Source organism: Oncorhynchus tshawytscha, linkage group LG26 (genome assembly GCF_018296145.1).
Source record: "Oncorhynchus tshawytscha isolate Ot180627B linkage group LG26, Otsh_v2.0, whole genome shotgun sequence".
NCBI classification, from domain to species: Eukaryota; Metazoa; Chordata; class Actinopteri; order Salmoniformes; family Salmonidae; genus Oncorhynchus; species Oncorhynchus tshawytscha.
In genome coordinates, this window is record NC_056454.1 from 29,609,768 (window position 1) to 29,633,732 (window position 23,965).

The 23,965-nt window shown below is 46.3% G+C and overlaps 2 protein-coding genes across 4 annotated transcripts in view; both read left to right on the forward strand.

The window, feature by feature from the left end:
* Positions 1 to 13,840, forward strand: part of LOC112235859 (ephrin type-A receptor 6-like) — a 214,589-nt gene extending 200,749 nt beyond the window's left edge. The window contains exons 13-18 of the mRNA XM_042306434.1: positions 9,374 to 9,435; positions 9,533 to 9,742; positions 10,427 to 10,576; positions 11,249 to 11,442; positions 11,547 to 11,696; positions 12,047 to 13,840. Of these exons, the coding sequence (XP_042162368.1) occupies positions 9,374 to 9,435; positions 9,533 to 9,742; positions 10,427 to 10,576; positions 11,249 to 11,442; positions 11,547 to 11,696; positions 12,047 to 12,155 (875 nt within the window). The 3' untranslated portion in view covers positions 12,156 to 13,840. The remainder of the gene's footprint in view (positions 1 to 9,373; positions 9,436 to 9,532; positions 9,743 to 10,426; positions 10,577 to 11,248; positions 11,443 to 11,546; positions 11,697 to 12,046) is intronic.
* A 976-nt stretch (positions 13,841 to 14,816) lies between these two features.
* On the forward strand, positions 14,817 to 19,916 carry LOC112235860 (ADP-ribosylation factor-like protein 6). Of its 3 annotated transcripts, XM_024404408.2 has the most exons (10): positions 14,817 to 15,113; positions 16,733 to 16,761; positions 17,591 to 17,644; positions 17,739 to 17,800; positions 17,915 to 17,983; positions 18,273 to 18,367; positions 18,505 to 18,634; positions 18,725 to 18,780; positions 18,879 to 18,891; positions 19,181 to 19,916. In XM_024404408.2, exons 2-10 carry the CDS (start codon positions 16,747 to 16,749, stop codon positions 19,200 to 19,202), a joined length of 516 nt encoding a protein of 171 aa, XP_024260176.1. In that variant the 5' UTR covers positions 14,817 to 15,113; positions 16,733 to 16,746; the 3' UTR covers positions 19,203 to 19,916. The 3 variants fall into 3 exon arrangements, with proteins under 3 accessions (XP_024260176.1, XP_024260178.1, XP_024260177.1); XM_024404410.2 differs by lacking the exon at positions 18,879 to 18,891 and having other exon boundaries at positions 18,725 to 18,804; XM_024404409.2 differs by lacking the exon at positions 18,879 to 18,891.
* Positions 19,917 to 23,965: the final 4,049 nt, after the last annotated feature.

Consider the following 23,965-nt stretch of genomic DNA (forward strand, 5'->3'; position numbering starts at 1 on the left):
CAGGACATATACAGGATGCTACCCTCTACAACACTATGTCACCAGGACATATACAGGATGCTACCCTCTACAACATAACTTTCACTATGTCACCAGGACATATACAGGATGCTACTCTCTACAACATAACCTTCACTATGTCACCAGGACATATACAGGTTGCTACCCTCTACAACATAACCTTCACTATGTCCCCAGGACATATACAGGATGCTACCCTCTACAACATAACATCAACCTTCACTATGTCACTATGTCACCAGGACATATACAGGATGCTACCCTCTACAACATAACCTTCACTATGTCACCAGGACATATACAGGATGCTACCCTCTACAACATAACCTTCACTATGTCACCAGGACATATACAGGATGCTACCCTCTACAACATAACCTTCACTATGTCACCAGGACATATACAGGATGCTACTCTCTACAACATAACCTTCACTCCAAATCAAAACTCAAAACCTACAATCTGATTGTGGACGGAATTACAGAATCACCTGGAAGGCTTACAACTACCAAGGACTATTATTCCAACGCTATACAGCAAATGCTCTGGAAAACAACAGAAACCTGAAAACACCATCCAACCTGGAACTGAGTGAGTAATGTTTAGTCTGAAGCTATATTTTATTTCCAAAAGCCAAGAAAAAAAATACATTACTTCATAAGGACTGAATGCTAAATTAAGGCTGCCAAGCTTGATACAACTTCAATTAGCACTGACGTGTCAAGTGAGAGGTGTCAAAGCCCTTTAGCCCAACAATGACAGGAGAGGTGCACAGACTAGTCCAAACAAATGGAGAGGCCTTAGAAGCTGCCTCCCGCTGTTCAGAGGTAATTAAAATACAGTACCCTGTGTATGTAAAGAATGATAAGGCAAGAAAAGATCACAAAATGAAGTTCCTTATGGAAAATCAAGAGACACTTTTTGCTGACTATTATAAAAATGGGAACATCAGCAACCTCATCTTCCACACAAACCATCCCCTGGCATGGCACGGTGCTATATTAGCACACTACTCCTCTGTTTCACCTAATCAAAGAATTAGCCCAACAGGAGAAGCTCTCCCTTGAGAAAGATACCCCCACCCCGAGCGGGTCAGACCAGACCTCTTCAATACATAACCCAACAGATGAGCAACCCCAAGCGGAAAGTCAACCTCCCAGCACAGAGTACTACCCCCTCATTGAAGGATACATTCCCCCAGCTGGAGGTTAGACAGGTGGAGCTGAAACAGCAGGGGTTTACACTCCAGTCAGCACAGACCCAGACAACAGTCCAGCACAACAACACCCCCTTAACCAGACCCAGAGAGATGGAGGTGGAGAGAGACCTATCTGCACTCTGGGCTGTGGTGAGACAACTTCAACAATAGTAAAAGCAAGAGCAGGAGAATAGCAGAGCACTAGAGGAGAGGATCAGACTGCTGGAGGAGAGGGTGATGGGGATGGCGTGTGACAGAGAACAACCCACTAGAGAGGTGGCCACCCCCGCAGAGAAGCCAGCAGAACAGCCCACCTCAGCTCCCGCCAAAAGTCTCGACAGCACAGCACAACAGTCCACACCAGACCCTGACCATAGAGTCAACATCACAGCAGAACAGACAAATGAAGAACCCCAAGCCCATGGGCATCTCACCCCCTCTGAGCACCCCCTGTCAGCCACCCTGATAGCCCTCCTGACAACCCCCAACCCCTGTCAGCCCCCAACAACCCCCTGTCAGCCACCCTGATAGCCCTCCTGACAACCCCCAACCCCCTGTCAGCCACCCTGATAGCCCTCCTGACAACCCCCCAACCCCCTGTCAGCCACCCTGATAGCCCTCCTGACAACCCCCAACCCCCTGTCAGCCACCCTGATAGCCCTCCTGACAACCCCCCAACCCCCTGTCAGCCACCCTGATAGCCCTCCTGACAACAACCCCAAATATACAAGAAAAAAACTTTTCTCCAAAACAGTGTGTCTAAACTCCCCTAGACCTTCTGTCAGCCACCCTGCGCCCTAGACCTTCTCCTGAGGACAACCCAGCGCGCCCCCAGACCTTCTGTCCCCTGTTCAGCCACCCTGATAGCCCTCCTGAGCGCACCCTAGACCTTCTGTCTGAGGACCAACTAGGTTCACCCAGCAACCCTAGACCCCTGAGGAAATATACTAGAAGGACCAAAAAAAACCTTTTCTGAGGACCAAACACAGTAGACCTTCTGTCTGAGGAAACTAGGTTCCCAGCGGTGACCTTCTGTCAAACAGGTTCCAGCGCACCCTAGACCTTCTGTCTGAGGACCAACTAGGTTCACCCAGCGCGCCCTAGACCTTCTGTCTGAGGACCAACTAGGTTCACCCAGCGCGCCCTAGACCTTCTGTCTGAGGACCAACTAGGTTCACCCAGCGCGCCCTAGACCTTCTGTCTGAGGACCAACTAGGTTTCTAGACCTTCTGTCTGAGGACCAACTAGGTTCACCCAGCGCACCCTAGACCTTCTGTCTGAGGACCAACTAGGTTCACCCAGCGCACCCTAGACCTTCTGTCTGAGGACCAACTAGGTTCACCCAGCGCGCCCTAGACCTTCTGTCTGAGGACCAACTAGGTTCACCCAGCGCGCCCTAGACCTTCTGTCTGAGGACCAACTAGGTTCACCCAGCGCGCCCTAGACCTTCTGTCTGAGGACCAACTAGGTTCACCCAGCGCGCCCTAGACCTTCTGTCTGAGGACCAACTAGGTTCACCCAGCGCACCCTAGACCTTCTGTCTGAGGACCAACTAGGTTCACCCAGCGCCCTAGACCTTCTGTCTGAGGACCAACTAGGTTCACCCAGCGCACCCTAGACCTTCTGTCTGAGGACCAACAGGTTCACCCAGCGCCCTAGACCTTCTGTCTGAGGACCAACTAGGTTCACCCAGCGCGCCCTAGACCTTCTGTCTGAGGACCAACTAGGTTCACCCAGCGCGCCCTAGACCTTCTGTCTGAGGACCAACTAGGTTCACCCAGCGTGCCCTAGACCTTCTGTCTGAGGACCAACTAGGTTCACCCAGCGCGCCCTAGACCTTCTGTCTGAGGACCAACTAGGTTCACCCAGCGTGACCTAGACCTTCTGTCTGAGGACCAACTAGGTTCACCTAGCCACATAATAATACACACAGGCACAAACGACCTGAGAGCACAGCAGGAAAGGGTGGCCACAACACTGAACGGAATGATTGAAAAAGCTTCTTCTACTTTCCCCAGCGCAAGTGGTTATCTCCACCCTGCTACCACACAAAGACTTCCACCCTGCTAACATACAGTGGGTAAACGCAATTATTTCCCATGACTGTGCCTCAAAACCAAATGTTTTCCTGGCGCACCACAGCACCCTGGACTTGAACAGCCTCTATGACCAGGTCCACCTATACAAGGCAGCAGTGCCCACCTTCACCCGGACTCTAAAGGACATCGCTCTCAAACGCAGCCCCCACACTTCACACAGGAAGTGACAGATCAGATCAATAGACACCCCGCCCAGAACAGCGAGACTCTCCCAGACCTGCTGGGACCCCCACCCCCCACCCCCACCAGACCTACACATAGAGGACACACGCCAGGAGGACCTACATCCAGACCACAACACCACCAGCCACATACACACCCCCACCCCAACCAGTCAACACCCCCCAAGTCAACCATGCACACACTCCATTTACGCCCTCTCAGAACGGACCCCTCCCCCGCAAAGAGGGCCTCAACATGGAAGTCACAGGCCCAACCCCCACTCTTACACTAACCCAAGCCAATGGCATGTACCAGATGCTCAGCAGGCCCAACCCCCACTCTTACACCAGCCCAAGCCAATGGCATGTACCAGATGCTCAGCAGGCCCAACCCCCACTCTTACACCAGCCCAAGCCAATGGCATGTACCAGATGCTCAGCAGGCCCGACCCCCACTCTTACACTAGCCCAAGCCAATGGCATGTACCAGATGCTCAGCAGGCCCGACCCCCACTCTTACACTAACCCAAGCCAATGGCATGTACCAGATGCTCAGCAGGCCCGACCCCCACTCTTACACTAACCCAAGCCAATGGCATGTACCAGATGCTCAGCAGGCCCGACCCCCACTCTTACACCAGCCCAAGCCAATGGCATGTCCCAGATGCTCAGCAGGCCCAACCCCCACTCTTACACTAGCCCAAGCCAATGGCATGTACCAGATGCTCAGCAGGCCCGACCCCCACTCTTACACTAGCCCAAGCCAATGGCATGTACCAGATGCTCAGCAGGCTCTGCTCACACTTAATGGTCTTAGGCCAAACCACACAACCAACAACATTGGACACTTTATGGAACACAAAGCCTTCACTATCTCATCCTGGAATATCCAAGGCCTGAGGTCATCTGCCTTTGGCCTAAAGAGCAGGAACCCGGACTTCACCAAAGAAATCGGAAATACAGACATTGTCATCCAACAAGAAACCTGGAATAGAGGAGCCGGACCCACTGGTTGCCCTCTAGGTTACAGAGAGCTGGTAGTCCCATCCACCAAACTACCAGGTGTGAAACAGGGAAGGGACTCAAGGGGTATGCTAATTTGGTATAGAGCAGACCTAACAAACTCCATTAAATTAATCAAAACAGGAACATTTTACATGTATCTAGAAATGCAAAAGGAAATGATCTTAACAGAGAAAAATGTCCTCCTATGTGTTGCCTATATCCCCCCACTAGAATCCCCATACTTTAATGAAGACAGCTTCTCCATCCTGGAGGTGGAAATCAATCATTTCCAGGCCCAGGGACACGTACTAGTCTGTGGTGACCTAAATGCCAGAACAGGACAAGAACCTGACACCCTCAGCACACAGGGGGACAAACACCTACCTGGAGGTGACAGCGTTCCCTCCCACATATGCCATCCTAGGCACAACTATGACAACATAACCATTAAAAACAGGTCACAACTCCTGCAGCTCTGTCACACGCTGGGTATGTACATAGTCAATGGTAGGCTTCGAGCGGACTCCTATGGTAGGTACACCTATAGCTTGGCAGTAGTACTGTAGACTATTTTATCAATGACCTCAACCCTGAGTCTCTCAGAGCGTTCACAGTCAGCACACTGACACCCCTATCAGACCACAGCAAAATCACAGTCTACTTGAGCAGAGCAATACTCAATCATGAGGCATCAAAGCCGAAGGAACTGCACAATATTAAGAAATGCTATAGACGGAAGGAATGTTGTTTTGAAACCTACCAAAAAACATGTAATCTTTATTCTTTTGGAACTTCTGTGAGTGTAATGTTTACTGTTCATTTTTATTGTTTATTTCACTTTTGTATATTATCTACTTCACTTGCTTTGGCAATGTTAACATGTGTTTCCCATGCCAATAAAGCCCCTTGAATTGAATTGAGAGAGGAAGAGAGAGAGGTAGAGATAGAGGTTTACATGGTGAACTCAGGCCTGGTCCTCTCTGAAGCTCAGAGCTGATATAGAGAGAAGTGTAATCTGGTCAGCACCATGGACAGACAGCCTCTGATCACTGCTCTCTGCTGCCAGCCCAGCCAGCTGCTCTATATCTTCAGCCCCCATTCACCACTGCATCTCTCTCTCTCTCTGCCTGGCTGGCTGACTTACTGACTGCCTCACAGAGCCCCCATTCACCACTGCATCTCTCTCTCTCTCTGCCTGGCTGGCTGACTTACTGACTGCCTCACAGAGCCCCCATTCACCACTGCATCTCTCTCTCTCTCTGCCTGGCTGGCTGACTTACTGACTGCCTCACAGAGCCCCCATTCACCACTGCATCTCTCTCTCTCTCTGCCTGGCTGGCTGACTTACTGACTGCCTCATAGAGCCCCCATTCACCACTGCATCTCTCTCTCTCTCTGCCTGGCTGGCTGACTTACTGACTGCCTCATAGAGCCCCCATTCACCACTGCATCTCTCTCTCTCTCTGCCTGGCTGGCTGACTTACTGACTGCCTCACAGAGCCCCCATTCACCACTGCATCTCTCTCTCTCTCTGCCTGGCTGGCTGACTTACTGACTGCCTCACTGCAGAGCCCCCATTCACCACTGCATCTCTCTCTCTCTCTGCCTGGCTGGCTGACTTACTGACTGCCTCACAGAGCCCCCATTCACCACTGCATCTCTCTCTCTCTCTGCCTGGCTGGCTGACTTACTGACTGCCTCACAGAGCCCCCATTCACCACTGCATCTCTCTCTCTCTCTGCCTGGCTGGCTGACTTACTGACTGCCTCACAGAGCCCCCATTCACCACTGCATCTCTCTCTCTCTCTCTGCCTGGCTGGCTGACTTACTGACTGCCTCACAGAGCCCCCATTCACCACTGCATCTCTCTCTCTCTGCCTGGCTGGCTGACTTACTGACTGCCTCACAGAGCCCCCATTCACCACTGCATCTCTCTCTCTCTGCCTGGCTGGCTGACTTACTGACTGCCTCACAGAGCCCCCATTCTCTCTCTCTGCCTGGCTGGCTGACTTACTGACTGCCTCATAGAGCCCCCATTCACCACTGCATCTCTCTCTCTCTCTGCCTGGCTGGCTGACTTACTGACTGCCTCACAGAGCCCCCATTCACCACTGCATCTCTCTCTCTCTCTGCCTGGCTGGCTGACTTACTGACTGCCTCACAGAGCCCCCATTCACCACTGCATCTCTCTCTCTCTGCCTGGCTGGCTGACTTACTGACTGCCTCACAGAGCCCCATTCACCACTGCATCTCTCTCTCTCTGCCTGGCTGGCTGACTTACTGACTGCCTCACAGAGCCCCCATTCACCACTGCATCTCTCTCTCTCTGCCTGGCTGGCTGACTTACTGACTGCCTCACAGAGCCCCCATTCACCACTGCATCTCTCTCTCTCTCTGCCTGGCTGGCTGACTTACTGACTGCCTCACAGAGCCCCCATTCACCACTGCATCTCTCTCTCTCTCTGCCTGGCTGGCTGACTTACTGACAGAGCCTCACAGAGCCCCCATTCACCACTGCATCTCTCTCTCTCTCTGCCTGGCTGGCTGACTTACTGACTGCCTCACAGAGCCCCCATTCACCACTGCATCTCTCTCTCTCTCTGCCTGGCTGGCTGACTTACTGACTGCCTCACAGAGCCCCCATTCACCACTGCATCTCTCTCTCTCTCTCTGCCTGGCTGGCTGACTTACTGACTGCCTCACAGAGCCCCCATTCACCACTGCATCTCTCTCTCTCTCTCTGCCTGGCTGGCTGACTTACTGACTGCCTCACAGAGCCCCCATTCACCACTGCATCTCTCTCTCTCTCTGCCTGGCTGGCTGACTTACTGACTGCCTCACAGAGCCCCCATTCACCACTGCATCTCTCTCTCTCTGCCTGGCTGGCTGGACTACCTCACAGAGCCCCCATTCACCACTGCATCTCTCTCTCTCTCTCTGCCTGGCTGGCTGACTTACTGACTGCCTCACAGAGCCCCCATTCACCACTGCATCTCTCTCTCTCTGCTCTCTGCCTGGCTGGCTGACTTACTGACTGCCTCACAGAGCCCCCATTCAGGTCCGGCCTGGCTAGCTGAAGAAATCACTGGCCTTATGTGTGAGCCAGATACTGAGTGTCCTGACCTGCCCCCTACCTCTCTCACTATAGCCGAGCAGCAGGCCAGGGTTGTCAGCGCCAACGTATTTCACTTCACGGAAACTGATCCATGTCTTGAAGAATTCATCAAATAGCCATTAGTTAACTGAAGCTCAGTCCTCCAAAAAGTGTGATACAATTGAAATAGTACATTTTACAGGAAACCAAGTAATCATGACAACGACCCCTGACTGAGGCCTGCTTCTAATTCAGCCGTGACAGGGTCACACTTTTCAACCTCCCGTCCTGTTTCTTTTCGCATCTCAGATTGTATATTCCGATATCATAGCCTCACAGCGGGCCTGTCCTTACTGCCAGACTGTTGAGCCAATTACCCCAATTAACAGGATACTGTGAGGAGTAAACAGAATGTCACTTTAGCGAAGCTAAACGTGCGATCGACAGAACCAATCAGCTGTAGTCTGTGTGAATCAGGAGCTGTGAAATGTCTGATGAGTTTGAACAGTGGGGTTTCCTTTAGTGTTCCCTTTCATTCATTACCATGGAGCCATGGCACTCATTCTGTGTCAATGGATGGTCAACACAACAGACAAGAAACATAACATAAATCAATGGGCTCTGAAACAGTGAAAAACGTTGGTTGATTAAATGTGTAGTTTTCTGGATCACTGTATGATTTGGCTGTATGTTTTCTAATGAAAGACCTGTCTTTAATGCATATTATTATAATATATTAAGCTGTCCAGAGCTGTCTCTGTCTCTCTGTTGTGTGTAATCCTGTAATTAGTGCACTCAGCAGCACACTCACCCACTGGGAGATCACAGAGAGGAGATGGGTGCCCCATGGGAGGCAGGGGAGACAGCCGATAAATACCCCTTTGTCCTCACCCTGGCCTCCTCCTCTCTGCTGTCCTGACTCCCTCTCCCTCCCTAGCCCCTCCTCTCTCTTCTCTCTCTGCCTTTACCGTGGCTCCTCATCTCCTACTCCCTTGACCTCCCGCCTGTCTACCTCTCCTCCCTGGTGTGACTAAAGAGCAATAACAGTGGCCAATAATTAGAACAGGCTGTTAATCAAACAGGATGTTAATTAATCCAGTGGTGGATTATGGTCCACTCTCCCCTGGCCCATAGACTCTCACAGTGAAACAGCATGCTAATGCTAAAGGCTAACGCTAATCCCTCCCCAGGCCCATGGACTCTAACCGGAAACAGCACGTTGATGCTAAAGGCTAATGCTAATCCCTCCCCAGGCTCATAGACTCTGACTGGGAAACAGTGTGCAGATGCAAATGTGGGCAGCAGGTGGCCTAGATGCTAGAGAGAGTACCAACCCTTGAGCAAGGTTAAACCGCAACCTGCTCCAATGGTGCTGTACCATTGCTGACCCTGAGCCTCTCAATGTTTGAGGGTCTGGAGGGGTTGGGACAAATGTCCATTAAACACATAAATCTAGAATAAAGTATCTATTCTAACCCCCGGTCTAATCTTCTATTAACCATCATACAGAGAGTAACTCCACTCTGAGTCCTTCAGCAAACAGGGATTAATGAAACACAGGGAAACCTGAGCCAGTGTTAATTTGTTCCTCTTGGTTACTTTCTGTAGCAAATATTGACACAATGATGATACACAGACAGTATGCAAGAGATGACTGCTGCTTGGTTAGTAGCATTACTGTAGAGGAAGGTTCTCCTGCTCAGACACTGGAGAGCTGGGTGTGGGCAGGCTCTTATTCCAGTCACATCTCTAACCAGTCTGACTGACCTGGTGGTGCCGTGTGCTGTGATTTCAGGCAGACCTGTGATGATTGTGGTGGAGTACATGGAAAATGGATCTCTGGACTCTTTCCTGAGGGTGAGAAGCAAATACCATTTGTTTATTGATTTTCAATTATAAAAGAACAGAAAGACATAATGAAAATCTCGCTCTCTTGTGTCCCTCTCTCCATTAGAAGCACGACGGTCACTTCACAGTGATCCAGTTGGTGGGTATGCTGCGTGGCATCGCGTCGGGCGTGAGGTACCTGTCTGACATGGGTTACGTCCACAGGGACCTGGCCGCTCGTAATATCCTGGTGAACAGCAACCTGGTGTGTAAGGTGTCTGACTTCGGCCTGTCCAGAGTCCTGGAGGACGACCCCGAGGCAGCTTACACCACCACGGTAACTATGATCTTCCCCTGACCTTATCTGTGCTTTCAATAGCTTTCACTCATCTTTCTTTCCACTCGATCAACTGCTGTTATTTTGTTCTATTTCTGTTCTGTATAGTCTGTCTTTTCCAAAAACACACAGTTCTCTGAGTCTGCATGCCCTCCTAGTGACCTCTATTCTCAGGGTCACTCTGAGGGGAAGGGGTGTATTCTGGAAGAAAACGGGGAAGAGAGAACAGAAAGGATATTTTGCTTTTGGGGGCATCTGTAAACTATTTTCCGCTCGACAGAACTTTGGTCTGGTAGGGTGAGGGGACAGGGGAAGAGAGTGGGGAGCAGGCAGGCAGGTTGGGTCACAGCCACAATATGGACTGAGGATTTGTGCAGATTTTACTCTTGCCCTCATCTGAAGAGATAGAAAGAGAGTAGAGGGAGAAAGGCCAGGAGGAATGTTAGTTCTGCTGTTAAAGCAGCTCAGAGCGTTTCTTTGTTCTTTGACACAAAGTCTCAAACTGTGAAAATGTGTTTGTACACGTTGAGAGACTTCAGAAAAGTGCATTCAAACTGAGACTGTTTAACATATGGTCTGTCAATTGCACATATTTCCTCAAGCATGCATTGTCACGAACCAGATGGAACCTGGCGTGTGTGTGTGTGTGTGTGTGTGTGTGTGTGTGTGTGTGTGTGAGAACAGGGAGGTAAGATCCCTATCAGGTGGACAGCTCCAGAGGCCATCTCCTACAGGAAGTTCTCATCAGCCAGCGATGCCTGGAGCTACGGTATCGTCATGTGGGAAGTGATGTCCTACGGGGAGCGGCCTTACTGGGAGATGTCCAATCAGGATGTGAGTTGTGGATGATGTCTTCTCTATGGAGTTAACCTGAGAGTCTTAATGGGGATTGGGTATCGTGAAACACCATTCTTATGAGTGTCCATACTGTATATTATCTAAAGCTTTGAGATTCCACTGGTGGGAGAGAGAGAGGGGGGGAGAGAGAGAGAGAGAGAGACTGGCCAACGGAGGGGTTTAAAAGTTGTGGAGTCAGACCCTGGCTGACTGACCTCACGGTCTCAGGTCAATCGTCAGAGGGATGGAGGAGATTCATCCCGTCACCCTGTGGAGTGTGAAAGCTCTTTGGTAATCCCCTTCAGCTATTCACAGCGCACACCAGCACACACACAGCCCCTGGCCTCATGGGGATTGTGATGCTGGGGAATTGCTTAGAAGTGCTTTCCAAGACAAACGCCCCCGCCAATCCCTGACTGTTGCTGCCTCTGCCTCCTCACCCCTCCGCCCCATCCTACCACCCGTCAGGGCTCAGAGAGGACATCAAGGCTTCCGGCCAGATGAACAGGCTGTTATATTTACACAGCCCCCCTAACACACCCTGGAGGCATGCTTACAGTCGCTCTGATATACTGTAGTAATACTTGCATAGTACACACTTCCTGAAATGACTCAATGACATGAGCGAGAAGTGTGTGCGTGCTGACTCTCTCCCTTCATCCACCCCAGGTGATCCTGTCCATAGAGGAGGGCTACCGTCTCCCTGCTCCTATGGGCTGCCCCGTGGTTCTACACCAGCTGATGCTGCACTGCTGGCAGAAGGAGAGGAGCCAGAGGCCCAAGTTCACTGATGTGGTCTCCTTCCTGGACAAGCTGATCAGGAACCCCAGCAGCCTGCTGGCCCTGGTGGAAGATATACAGGGGTACATCACATTATTCATTTCATTTAACAGACATTCTGATTTCACCCACAAGTGAAACATTTTTAGTTCTTATTATATTCTCTTTTGTTTGATCCATCTGTCAGTCTAGCAGAGTCCCCCGGAGAGGTGGTGGACTACCACATGTTCATCTCCATCGGGGATTGGTTGGATTCCATCAAGATGAGCCAATACAAGAGTAGCTTTGTGGCAGCAGGATTCAGCACACTGGACTCTGTGGCACAGATGAGTATTGAGTGAGTGGAGGGACTGTTCCCTACTTCAAACATTACTCTAATGTTACTCTAACTTTAACTAAACATTACTCTAATGTTACTCTAACTTTAACTAAACATTACTCTGTTACTCTAACTTTAACTAAACGTTACTCTAATGTTACTCTAACTTTAACTAAACATTACTCTGTTACTCTAACTTTAACTAAACATTACTCTAATGTTACTCTACCTTTAACTAAACGTTACAGTTGCACTGCCTGCCCACCTTATCCTTCCAATACCTTAAGTTAACCCAACAATTTCCCCTAACCAAGTGTGTGTGTGTGTGTGTGTGTGTGCGTGCGTGCGTATCTTCCCTCTCCCCCTAGAGACGTGCGGAGGATCGGGGTGGTGTTGATTGGCCACCAAAGGAGGATCGTCAGCAGCATTCAGACCCTCCGACTGCAGCTATTACACGAGAATGGCTTCCATGTATGAGACCTTAAAACAGATGGACAGAGAGAGAGAGAGAGAGACAGACAGACAGACACAGCCTGTGCTTCAGACAGGCGTACAGACGGACCATCTCAGCCTGGAGGCCTCTCATACTCAGACTACCACACACTTGGACCTTGATGCAGAAACTCCATAAAGCCAGACTGTTTTGTACACCTGAACCTGCTTCAGCCAGAGACAGACCAATACAGACAGGGACAGGACTCTGAGAGACACACTGTACTGGCTGCCCCTGGGGAATGTATGCCTTGTTGCAGCATCAGTACTTATTATACGGTAGAGCTGTAGATTTGATCTACTACATGTTTTTGTGACCATGATGTAGCTGCTAACAGATGAGCAATCAAAAGGATTGTCCTTAATTAATATGATATGAATTATTTTGGAGTTTGATAAGTAAGTGTAATCATAAGGTATTCTCGTTACGTTTTTTAACCTCTCCAGAGTATCTGGGTATGCTAATACTTGAAGAAGACGAAGAGTCCGCTTTGGAAGTGCGGAGGATTTCTGAATGTTTTAAGTGTATAGAATAATTTATCCATTATAATCCTAAAATAATATTTATATCTGTGCAGTCTTGTATGTGAGCGCCCTAGTAAATCTGGATACTATCTTTATTTATTTAGCATTTTATCTAAATGAGCAATATATGCAGTCGTCTCAGTAACTACGATAAGAGAAATAAATAAATGATAGTCTCTTATGGACCTATAGATATTGAGAGCAGATTGTTAGCAAACCTCAACAGACTCTGTTACACGCTAACATGCTAGCTCTACAGGCCAATTGTGCAATGCTAAAGACTTATAACAGCTGTTGGAAAACAATGTATATAGTAGGAATGGAAACCAAGGCTGTTTGGCATACAGTGGTTGGTGTCATGATATGTGTTTGCTGTCAAGACTCACATGTATGCCATGCTTGAGATAGATAGAGGTATGTTCTGCTCGGTGACAAACGCACAGAGAGACAGCAGCACCAAAGTCACATATATACACAACATCTCTTTGTCTCTATATGGCCCTCAACAGCATTGTAATATCCCATAAACCTCTCCAGATCCACAGGTAGCATAGGTGAACCACCCCAAACTCTGCCTGAAACCTGAAGTCTTTCATTAGCTCCCCGAAGCAAATGCTTAGGCTTTAACTCAGCAGGCTAACACAGTATTGTGGAGCACAGACGACTTGGGTTCAAACCCAGTCGGTCACACACACACCTACAGTATACAGTATGTTCAGGAGCAGGAGTGTACCTTAGGAGCCTGTACGGAGTAGAAGGAAGTTGCCCCTGGAAACTGAACGAAGGTCAGTTTACAATTGTACCCACTAATGGTTGAGGTAAGGATGGAGGTAGGCTATGCTGATCCTAGATCTGTGTTTTGAGGCAACTTCTACCGGGCTGGAGCTCACCTGTCCAGCAGGTGTTCACAGACAGACCTCTCAGAGGGAGGATACACTTGGCTCCTCCTGGAAGGAGAAACCAGATCAGGCTGTTTAGCATGTCTTACTGCTGAGCAAAGGGAATGCTCTTTTGTACAAAGTACAAGTATACTTATAATTCTAGTATTTTATTTTTCTATCATTTTCAAAGAGACGTGGTAGATCTTGCACACTGTAAGAGGCAGTTTAAAACTGATATTTATTTGCAAATAAAGGTGAACAGTACTGGTGGTTAGATGTCTTTTTATTACTGACTGTTTCATTCTATGGATGGCATGTTCTTCTAGGAGGCATTGTTTTGGTTGGTTGAACATGGCTGTATTTACTGGAGGTCTTCATTGGTGTATTGGAGTGTAAATGCAGAGTTTACCCAACTTCTTTATTTTGCTTGACACTTTACTCACTGTTGGAAAAATCTATTGAAAGTATAGAGAACATAACTTTTTTCACCGTGACTGGCAATCAGTTTCCCCTTGTTTTTGTGTTGCCTCAACATCACTGGAAGTATTTTGTCCACCAGTGTCCCGAGAGGTTTGTAGAATACACTGTATTTCAGATGGACTTTTTAATGCTAGCCAGCAGATGGGGCAGTTGGACCATGCATCATTTTTTTATTTTTTTTTATTTAACTCTGCAAGTCAGTTAACAACAAACTTTTATTTGCAATGACAGCCTACCCCGGACGACGCTGGGCCAATTGTGCACCGCCCTATGGGACTCCCAATCACGGCCGGATGTGATGCAGCCTGGAATCGAACCAGGTACTGCAGTGCACTGAGATGCAGTGTCTTATACCACTGCGCCACTCAGTATCATTATTCGAGCTAGGGCGATGTTGTGGATATCCAACAGTTTGTTTACTGCTTGTGCTTAATTGATTAACTACTGATAAAGCAGGAGAAAAGCCAAGTTATGCTATTGTCGTGACTCGTGATGTGTGTTAAATAATTAATAATCATCTCGTTTTTTTGAATGTATAGGCTACTACTAAGAAAAGTATATAAAAAAAACACCAGTAGCCTGTACATATTCAGAATGACTGGAATATGTAAAGGCTACTGTAGGCCTATGTAATAAACCTTTCCTCATGAAGTTGACATTATCTAATGTCCATCTCAGAATCACCCCATACTGCGAGTCAGGTCAGCAGTAGGGTCAGAGCGTTAATTCACTCTAATAGGCTTATTCACAGACTGGACTGCCAACCTGCTGTCTAGTAACCTAGTCCTCATATCCATGGCAACATTCTATTTTAGAACGTTAGACTAAATTGTAGCGAGAAATTGTAGAAACTTTCGATTATATATTGAGGGGGTAGATGGCTTATACCGAATTCACATTTAAACCTTAGGATCAGATGTTGTAAGCAGGACAAATGGGCCTGTTTGATAAACTGTCGGGATGGCTGGGTCTGAAGAAGAAAGAAGTGAACGTGTTGTGTTTGGGACTGGAAAACAGCGGGAAAACCACCATCATCAACCAACTCAAGCCCAGTAATGTAAGTCCACTGACATGGCCTAACTATAATTGAACATATGGGCCTACTGTAGTCCATTGACTGATGTATTTGATTGTGTTCTAAATTGTAACGTATTAACGTGGTGGCCTGCTGTAGGCGCGCGCGTCCTTTGCGCGCTGGCCTGTCAATGGAAAGAGACGGAGTTGTGTATCTGAGTTGAGTGAGCTGAGCCATGGAGATGGTGGTTATACATAAGCGCTGTGAGTGTTAACCGTTGTGGTTATACACTACATGACCAAAAGTCGTTGAACATCTCATTCCAAAATCATGGGAATTAATATGGAGTTGGTCCCCCCTTTGCTGCTATAACAGCCTCCACTCTTCTGGGAAGGCTTTCCGCTATATGTTGGAACATTGCTGCGGGGACTTCCTTCCTTTCACCCACGAGCATTACTGATGTTGGGCAATTAGGCCTGGCTCGCAGGCAGCGTTCCAATTCATATCAAAGGTGTTCAATGGGGTTGAGGCTGTTCAATGAGGTTGAGGTCAGGGCTCTGTGCAGGCCCGTCAAGTTCTTCCACACTGATCTTGACAAATCAGTTCTGTATGAACCTTGCTTTGTGCCCGGGGGCATTGTCATGCTGAAACAGAAAATGGCCTTTTCCAAACTGTTGCACAAAGTTGGACGCACGGAATCGTCTAGAATGCCATTTTTGTATGCTGTAGTGTTGATTTCCCTTTACTGGAACTAAGGGGCCTAGCACAAACCATGGAAAACAACCCCAGACCATTATTTCTCATCCACCAAACTTTACAGTTGGCACTATGCATTTGGACAGGTAGCGTTCTCCTGGCATCCGTCAAACCCAGATTCTTCTGTCGGACTGCCAGATGGTCAAGCGTGATTCATCATTCCAGAGAACGCGTTTCCACTGCTCCAGAGCCCAATGGTGGCAAGCATTACACCATTCCAGCCAACGCTTGGAATTGCGCATGGGGATCTGAGGCTTGTGTGTGGTTGCTTGGCCAAGGAAACCCATTTCATGAAGCTCCCATGAACAGTTAATGAACAGTTATTGTGCTGATGTTGCTTCCAGAGGCAGTTTGGAACTTAGTTTGGAACTTACAACATTTCCCAATGGGGAAAATAAAGTCAAAGTCAGTAAAGTAGTGAGTGTTGCAACTGAGGGTAGATGATTTTCACGTGCTTCAGCACTCTGCGGTCCCATTCTGTGAGCTTGTGTGGCCTTCCACTTTGTGACTTAACCATTGTTGCTCCTAGATGTTTCCACTTCACAATAACAGCACTTACATTTGACCGGGCAGCTCTAGCAGGGCAGAAATTTGACGAACTGACTTGTTGGAAAGGTGGCATCCTATGACGGTGCCACGTTGAAAGTCACTGAGCTCTTAAGTAAGGCCATTGAATTTGATACACCTGTCAGCAATAGGGGTGGCTGAAGTAACCGAATCCACTTATTTGAAGGGGTGTCCACATACTTTTGTATATATAGTGTATATTAGAACTGTGAATTTTAGGCATTGTGGTTATAAGCAGTGATGTAGTGGTAAACAAAAACATAGGTGGGTAAACTGATCGCCAGTCGCGGTGAAAAGAATAACGTTCCCTATACTTTCCATGAATTCTTTCCCAAAAGGTGGGTGTACTGTCATGCAAAAAATAAAGGTGAGTAAATCGTGTTTCTTGCATTTACCCTCCACTACACCACTGATTATAAGAGCTGTGAGTGTTATCGCATTGTGGTTACACATACGAGCTGTGAGTGTTATCACATTGTGGTTATACATACGAGCTGTGAGTGTTATCGCATTGTGGTTATACATACGAGCTGTGAGTGTTATCGCATTGTGGTTATACATACGAGCTGTGAGTGTTATCGCATTGTGGTTATACATACGAGCTGTGAGTGTTATCGCATTGTGGTTATACATACGAGCTGTGAGTGTTATCGCATTGTGGTTACACATACGAGCTGTGAGTGTTATCGCATTGTGGTTATACATACGAGCTGTGAGTGTTATCGCATTGTGCTTATAGACAGTATAAGACCTATGTGTTATTGCATTGTGCTTATAGACAGTATAAGACCTATGTGTTATCGCATTGTGCTTATAGACAGTATAAGACCTATGTGTTATCGCATTGTGCTTATAGACAGTATAAGACCTATGTGTTATCGCATTGTGCTTATAGACAGTATAAGACCTATGTGTTATCGCATTGTGCTTATAGACAGTATAAGACCTATGTGTTATTGCATTGTGCTTATAGACAGTATAAGACCTATGTGTTATCGCATTGTGCTTATAGACAGTATAAGACCTATGTGTTATCGCATTGTGCTTATAGACAGTATAAGACCTATGTGTTATCGCATTGTGCTTATAGACAGTATAAGACCTATGTGTTATCGCATTGTGCTTATAGACAGTATAAGACCTATGTGTTATTGCATTCGTTACGCTGCAATTATCCACTGCTTGCTTGTTTTCAGCTAAGGTTTTATGGCCCACTCTCAGACGACTGGAAACATGTTAGTCAGGTGAAGGTCAGTACAGCCTATTTCACCCTATTTTGCCGTTTATTTTTCATACACTTCAGTTATTGTTTGTCTGTCTGCGTTTTGTTTGTGCGTATTACAGACCCAGACACAAGACATTGTCCCAACTATTGGCTTCAATATAGAACAATTCAAGAGTTCAAGGTAGTAATTAACTTGTAATGTAAACTATGATTAACTTAGTGAACCAGGAAAAAGTCATACTAATTATATTACTATAGTGCATTAATGCGTAACATGTATTTTGTCTCTACAAAGTTTGTCTTTCACAGTGTTTGACATGTCTGGTCAGAGCAGATATAGAAACCTATGGGAACATTACTACAAGTAAGACTTCACACCTGCACTGTTTATCTATATAGACCTGCATGATATGACAGGACATTTTAATCCAGAGGTGCCTTACCTCTAAACTTAGAGTAACCAGTATTGCCTGTAGAGCAGTTTTAGTGGTTACCCAACCCTAAATCTATCTCCAAGAGTTACCGCCCCCCCCGGCCCCCGCTCTGAATCTAGTTGCTTAACCCTGATGTAGAGAAACACATTCAGTGTTTTTTACCCTGTTGAACCTCCTATCCCTTGTTGATGACATCGTTTTCTGTTGTGGTGTCCACAGAGAGAGTCACGCGATCATATTTGTCATCGATAGTGGAGACAAGTTACGAATGGTCGTTGCCAAAGAGGAACTTGATACTCTTCTCAATCACCAAGGTAAGAGAATGAGACTGTAAGAAACAGAGAGAGAGAGAGACAGGAAGAGCGAGAGTAAGAGAGGGAGAGAAGGGGAGAAAGACAGACAGACAGACAAACTTTCTTCACTTGTTCTCTGGTGTTCCTGCTCCCTCCAGACATCTGCAGTAGGAGGATGCCTGTGCTGCTCTTTGCTAATAAGAGTGACCTGAGAGAAGCCATGTCTTCAGTCAAAGTCTCTCAGCTGCTCTGTCTGGAGAACATCAAGGACAAACCCTGGCACATCTGGTAGGACACAACTCTATCACACACATAAGCAGGTACAGACACACACAGTTGTGTTGGGATAGGTTCCTACAATCTGTCCCTGTGTTTCAGTGCCAGTAATGCTGTAAAAGGAGAGGGCCTACAGGAGGGGGTGGACTGGCTACAAGGTACATAACTGCGTGTGCGTGCATGTACGTGTACTTTTTTCTGATGGAATTCTGGCACCAATATTGAATCATTCTGTTTTGTTCTACCTTACCCATAGAGCAAATTGCACAGTAAGTATAATGTGTGCTCACATTAGTTTATGTCACTGTGGTGGACTTAGATGATGATGTTGTTGATGGGTTTGGAGCAGGGGAGACTATTCAGTCTGTAACAGGTATAATGTTGACGTGTGTCTCATGATAATTCATCTCCCCTACTCTTAACCCTCTAGTGAAGGGCTTTTCTAATGTAGTTGTGGAGCTTCAGGTCTCATTGTTGAGGCTGTTTGTTGTTGTAACTATCATCTCATGAATTGTCCATATATTTATAAACATATATTGTCCATATGTTTATCAACAGATCATATCAGAATAATGAATGAAATGAAATGAATGAAAGGCTTACGATGAAGGGATTGTGATGGAGAGAAGAGGGACCTCCAACTACAGCATGGCTCCTCCAACCGGCCGTGTCATTGCTTATCTTCTGTCACTATTTACATACAGTATGTGGTGCGAGGGAATCATCGGTTTTTCCTTTCTATTTGATACTCTGTCATGATGCCTACTGATGCCTACTGTATGATACTGTTGTAAAGTGTTGATGTGATGTGTTGTTTAACCGCTTGCTGCAGTGAAGAGAGACCACCCTCTGAGATGGATTCACCTGGGATGGCATGTAGTCTAGGGGTTTTAAGAGCGTTGGACCAGTAACCAAAATGTCGATGGTTCGAATCCCCAAGCCAGGTGATAAATCTGTCGATGTGCCCATGAGCAAGGCACTTAACCCTAATTGCTCCTGTAAGTCACTCTGGATAAGAGCCTCTGCTGAATGACTACAATGTAAATGTATTCAGACTGTTATTCAGCGTTACAGCACGTGATGTGTAACTGTGTTGTCTGCTTGTGGAAAGATATGATTAATGTATTCTGTTAAACATTTTACCCTCCATATTTCTGAACTGTACTTGATGCTCGTTTTGTATGCCATTAAATGTGCTGTGATGTTTTCAGACATAGTACACCAGTCAGTGCTACATTATATTGCTATATATGTTGGGATGTTTTAATGAAAACAATTAAAGGCGTAGCATTTGCTTGATTTGTTTAGTCTCTTTCTTCTCCTCCAAGAGGATGACAATTTGTCTTTCTATTTGCAGGATCTGTAGATATATTGATCTCACATAGTGAGTGGGGATAATAGTGAATTAACACTTCAGACTGCAAAGGCTGTTTTAATCATTTATGCAAAAACAGATGAGTTTAGGTTCCATCAACACAGAAGTATCAAGTGCAACTAGGAAAGTACATTTCCTGAAGAAAATGTGGTGTGCTTGCTTAAAAGGGAAAGGGGGATACCTAGTCAGTTGTACTACTGATTGCTTTCAACTGAAATGTGTCTTCCGCATTTAACCCAACCCCTCTGAATCCGAATATTTATGGTTGTTAAAGAAGTTATAGTAGTGGTAGTGACTGCAGTAGTAATGGTAGGGACTGGTTATAGTTGAAAAAGTAAGTAGATGGAAAGATTGAGTGATGGATTGATTGGATATGATAAGATAGGATAGCCTGAGCATGTGAAAGTTGGTTTGGTGTCTCTAGTTTGAACAGTTACTGTTGCTTTTAGTGGATTGATTTGTGCAAATGTATGCTAATTTAAATAGTTAGAACTTATAAGGTTTTGAAATGTCTACCCAAGGGAGGGTATTTTCTTGCTCACGGTGTCACCTCGTATCTCATAGTGTTTGTAAATCACCGTTTTTTAAAACTTTTAATGATGTCATCAGGTAGAACTGTATTTTTTCCAATGTTGTAGTAGTACTTGAGACCAGGTGTCGGTCCGGTCTCGAAACCACATTTTGAGTGTCTCGGTGTCGGATATATTTGTACTCGGTCTTGTGCAAACAGTAAGGACTCATAATTTCTACTCAAGACCAGCCGAGTAAAAAAAAACTCAATTATCAGCTTCCATTCAGTAAGCGCATAAAACCGCTTCGCCAGGCCAAAATATATACACTCCTTTCTTGAAATATTAATACCTGCAGTCTTTATTTCTATTAGACATGTCTGCGCAGTGACGAACCTATTGGACCTAGGCCTTCAGTATGTGACAGGTTCGTGATGCTGAAAGGACAGCAACGGTAATAATAGCTGCGCACTCATGTAGGAGAGTGTACTTTTGTAAAACACAAAGGGTTAGTGGGGGCTATGCGCAGGTATAAACCGTATAACCACTTTTTGGGGGCGGGTGGGGGGTATTGCATATCCCCACTGATGCGTATAAAAGTAGTGTAACAGAGGTATACGACTTATCAATTATGTAGTACAATAGAGAAAAATGCGCAAAGTAGCCACCAAATCGCAAAGCACGTGAAATATATCCACATGAGATCTCCACACAGTCTAGTTTCAGCAGAATATCATCTGTACACTGCAATAATGTGCAGCTCTCAACCGGTTTGGGCTTGTAGCAGCTCACAGAAGAATGACATTGGTAACCGGTAGGGTGGGTAGGAAAGACATGTCAACGTATATCTAGCAGTAAATGCTAACTAAGGCAACAATGGGTATGCAAACCAGGTATTGAAAGGTCTGCTCGAGTTCTTGGTTAGTCGGCTATTTGTGTTTCGCAATTCAGTCTTCATGACCTGTGCATCAGGGATGTAGATATGGGTGGACACAGGCCTATCCAATCAAATTGCAAAAACATAGGATTTTTCACACAAGACGCCTTTCCTTTGCTGGGTGGGCCATTTTGGAACTTTTTGGCAAAATTAGAGTATACCCACTTCTCCAGGTACCACTACACAGCTGCATAGGGCCGATGGAAAGACAGCAGTCACGCACAGCATGATGTTAAAGGATAAGCAGTCCATTCACTCGGCCATAATGAGCCACTAGGTCCCAATCATAAGAATACAAAAACACAACCATTAAGCATTTCCTAATCGAAATGTACAACTACTACTTCCCATTGCAAAAAACATTTCACATTTAGCACACAAAGTAACCGGTGACCTAAACTTTAAATGCAACGATTTGTCACACACAAGTTATTTTCAAAGAGATGGTTAACAACAGCAAGTGCGCTGCAATAAAAAACACAGTTCCACTCACCAGATGATGATCATTTAAAACGTAACTTCTTGTTGAAAGTTATTCTTGTAAAGGGAGAAGCTAACAAATTAGCAACAACATCCTCTTTGATAACATCTGCTGCAGCGATTACATCAGAACATCATTGAAAAGATTAATGTAATTCAAATTATTATTCTTATAATTATTTTATTAATCCTTAGCCCCTCTCAGAAAGCGTATAATGCCCTTATTGTTCCCCAGGTCAAGAGAAGTGAATTATAATTTATATTATAATTTGACCTGGCCTCCACAATCACCTGACCTCAATCCAATTGAGATGGTTTGGGATGAGTTAGTCCTCAGAATGAAGGAAAAGCAGCCAACAAGTGCTCAGTGTATGTGGGAACTCCTTCAAGCCTGTTGGAAAAGCATTCCAGGTGAAGCTGGTTGAGGGAATGCCAAGAGTGTGAAAAGCTGTCATCAAGGCAAAGGGTGGCTACTTTGAAAAATATAAAATATATTTTGATTTGTTTAACACTTTTTGATTACTATGTGATTACATATGTGTTATTTCATAGTGTTGATGTCTTCACTATTATTCTACAGTGTAGAAAATAAAGAAAACCCCTTAATAGTTGGTGTGTCTAAACTTTTGACCGGTAGTGTATATTTCACTGAGACTGACTATCAGGCAGTGAGCTGGAGGCGTGCATGGCCACACAGTCATGGGTGAACAGGGAGTACAGGAGGGGGCTGAGCACGCACCCTTGTGGGGCCCCAGTGCTGAGGGCTAGGGTTAGGCGATGTGGAGATGTTGTTTCCTACCTTCACCACCTGGGACGGCCTGTCAGAAAGTCCAGGACCCAATTGCACAGGGCGGGGTTGAGACCCAGGGCCTCAAGCTTAATGATGAGCTTGGAGGGTACTATGGTGTTGAATGCTGAGCTGTAGTCAATGGTTTTCTTTTTGTAGTCCGTGATTTCGTGTAAACCCTGCAACGTACGTCTCATGTCTGAGCTCTTTATCTACATTTTCAGCCATATTCCCAGACCTCTTTCCATTGTTAAATTTGATGGTTCGTGCTTTCAGTTTTGTGTGAATGCTGCCGTCCATCCACGGTTTCTGGTTAGGGTAGGTTTTAATAGTCACAGTGGGTACAACATCCCCAATGCACTTCCTAATAAATTCACTCACAGAGTCAGCGTATAGATCAATGTTGTTCTCTGAGGCTGACCAGAACATTTCCCATTCCACGTGATCAAAACAATCTTGAACGTTGATTCCGATTGGTCAGACAGCGTTGAATGGTTCTAGTCACTGGTACATCCTGTTTGAGTTTCTGCCTATAAAGACAGTAAGGAGCAAGACGCCGTCGTGGCCGTATTTACCGAAGGAATGGCGGGGGAGGGATTTGTATTCATTGTGGAAGTTAGAGTAGCAGTGATCAAGTGTATTACCCCCGCGAGTACTACAATCAATATGCTGATAGAATTTAGGTAGCCTTGTGCTCAAATTTGCTTTGTTAAAATCCCCAGCTACAATAAATGCAGGATATATGGATATATGGTTTCCAGTTAACATAGAGTCCAGTAAAGTTCCTTGAGGGCCATCGTGGTGTCTGCTTGAGGGGGAATGTACACAGCTGTGATGATAACTGACGAGAATTCTCTTGGGAGGTAATATAGCCGGCAATTGATTGTAAGGAATTCTAGGTCGGGTGAGCAGAAGGACTTGAGTTCCTGTATGTTGTTATGATTACACCATGAGCCGTTAATCATGAAGCATACACCACCGCCCTTCCTCTTCCCAGAGAGGTGTTTATCTCTGTCGGCGCAATGCATGGAGAAGCCCGGTGGCTGAACCGATTCCGACAACATATCCTGAGAGAGCCATGTTTCCGTGAAAAAGAGGATGTTACAATCTCTGATGTCTGTCTGGAAGGCAAACCTAGCTCGAAATTTGTCTACCTTGTTGTCAAGAGCATTGGCGAGTAATATACTCTGGAGCGGTGGATGATGTGCACATCTATGGAGAATGACCAGGAGGCTGCTCCATCTGCCCCTTCTGC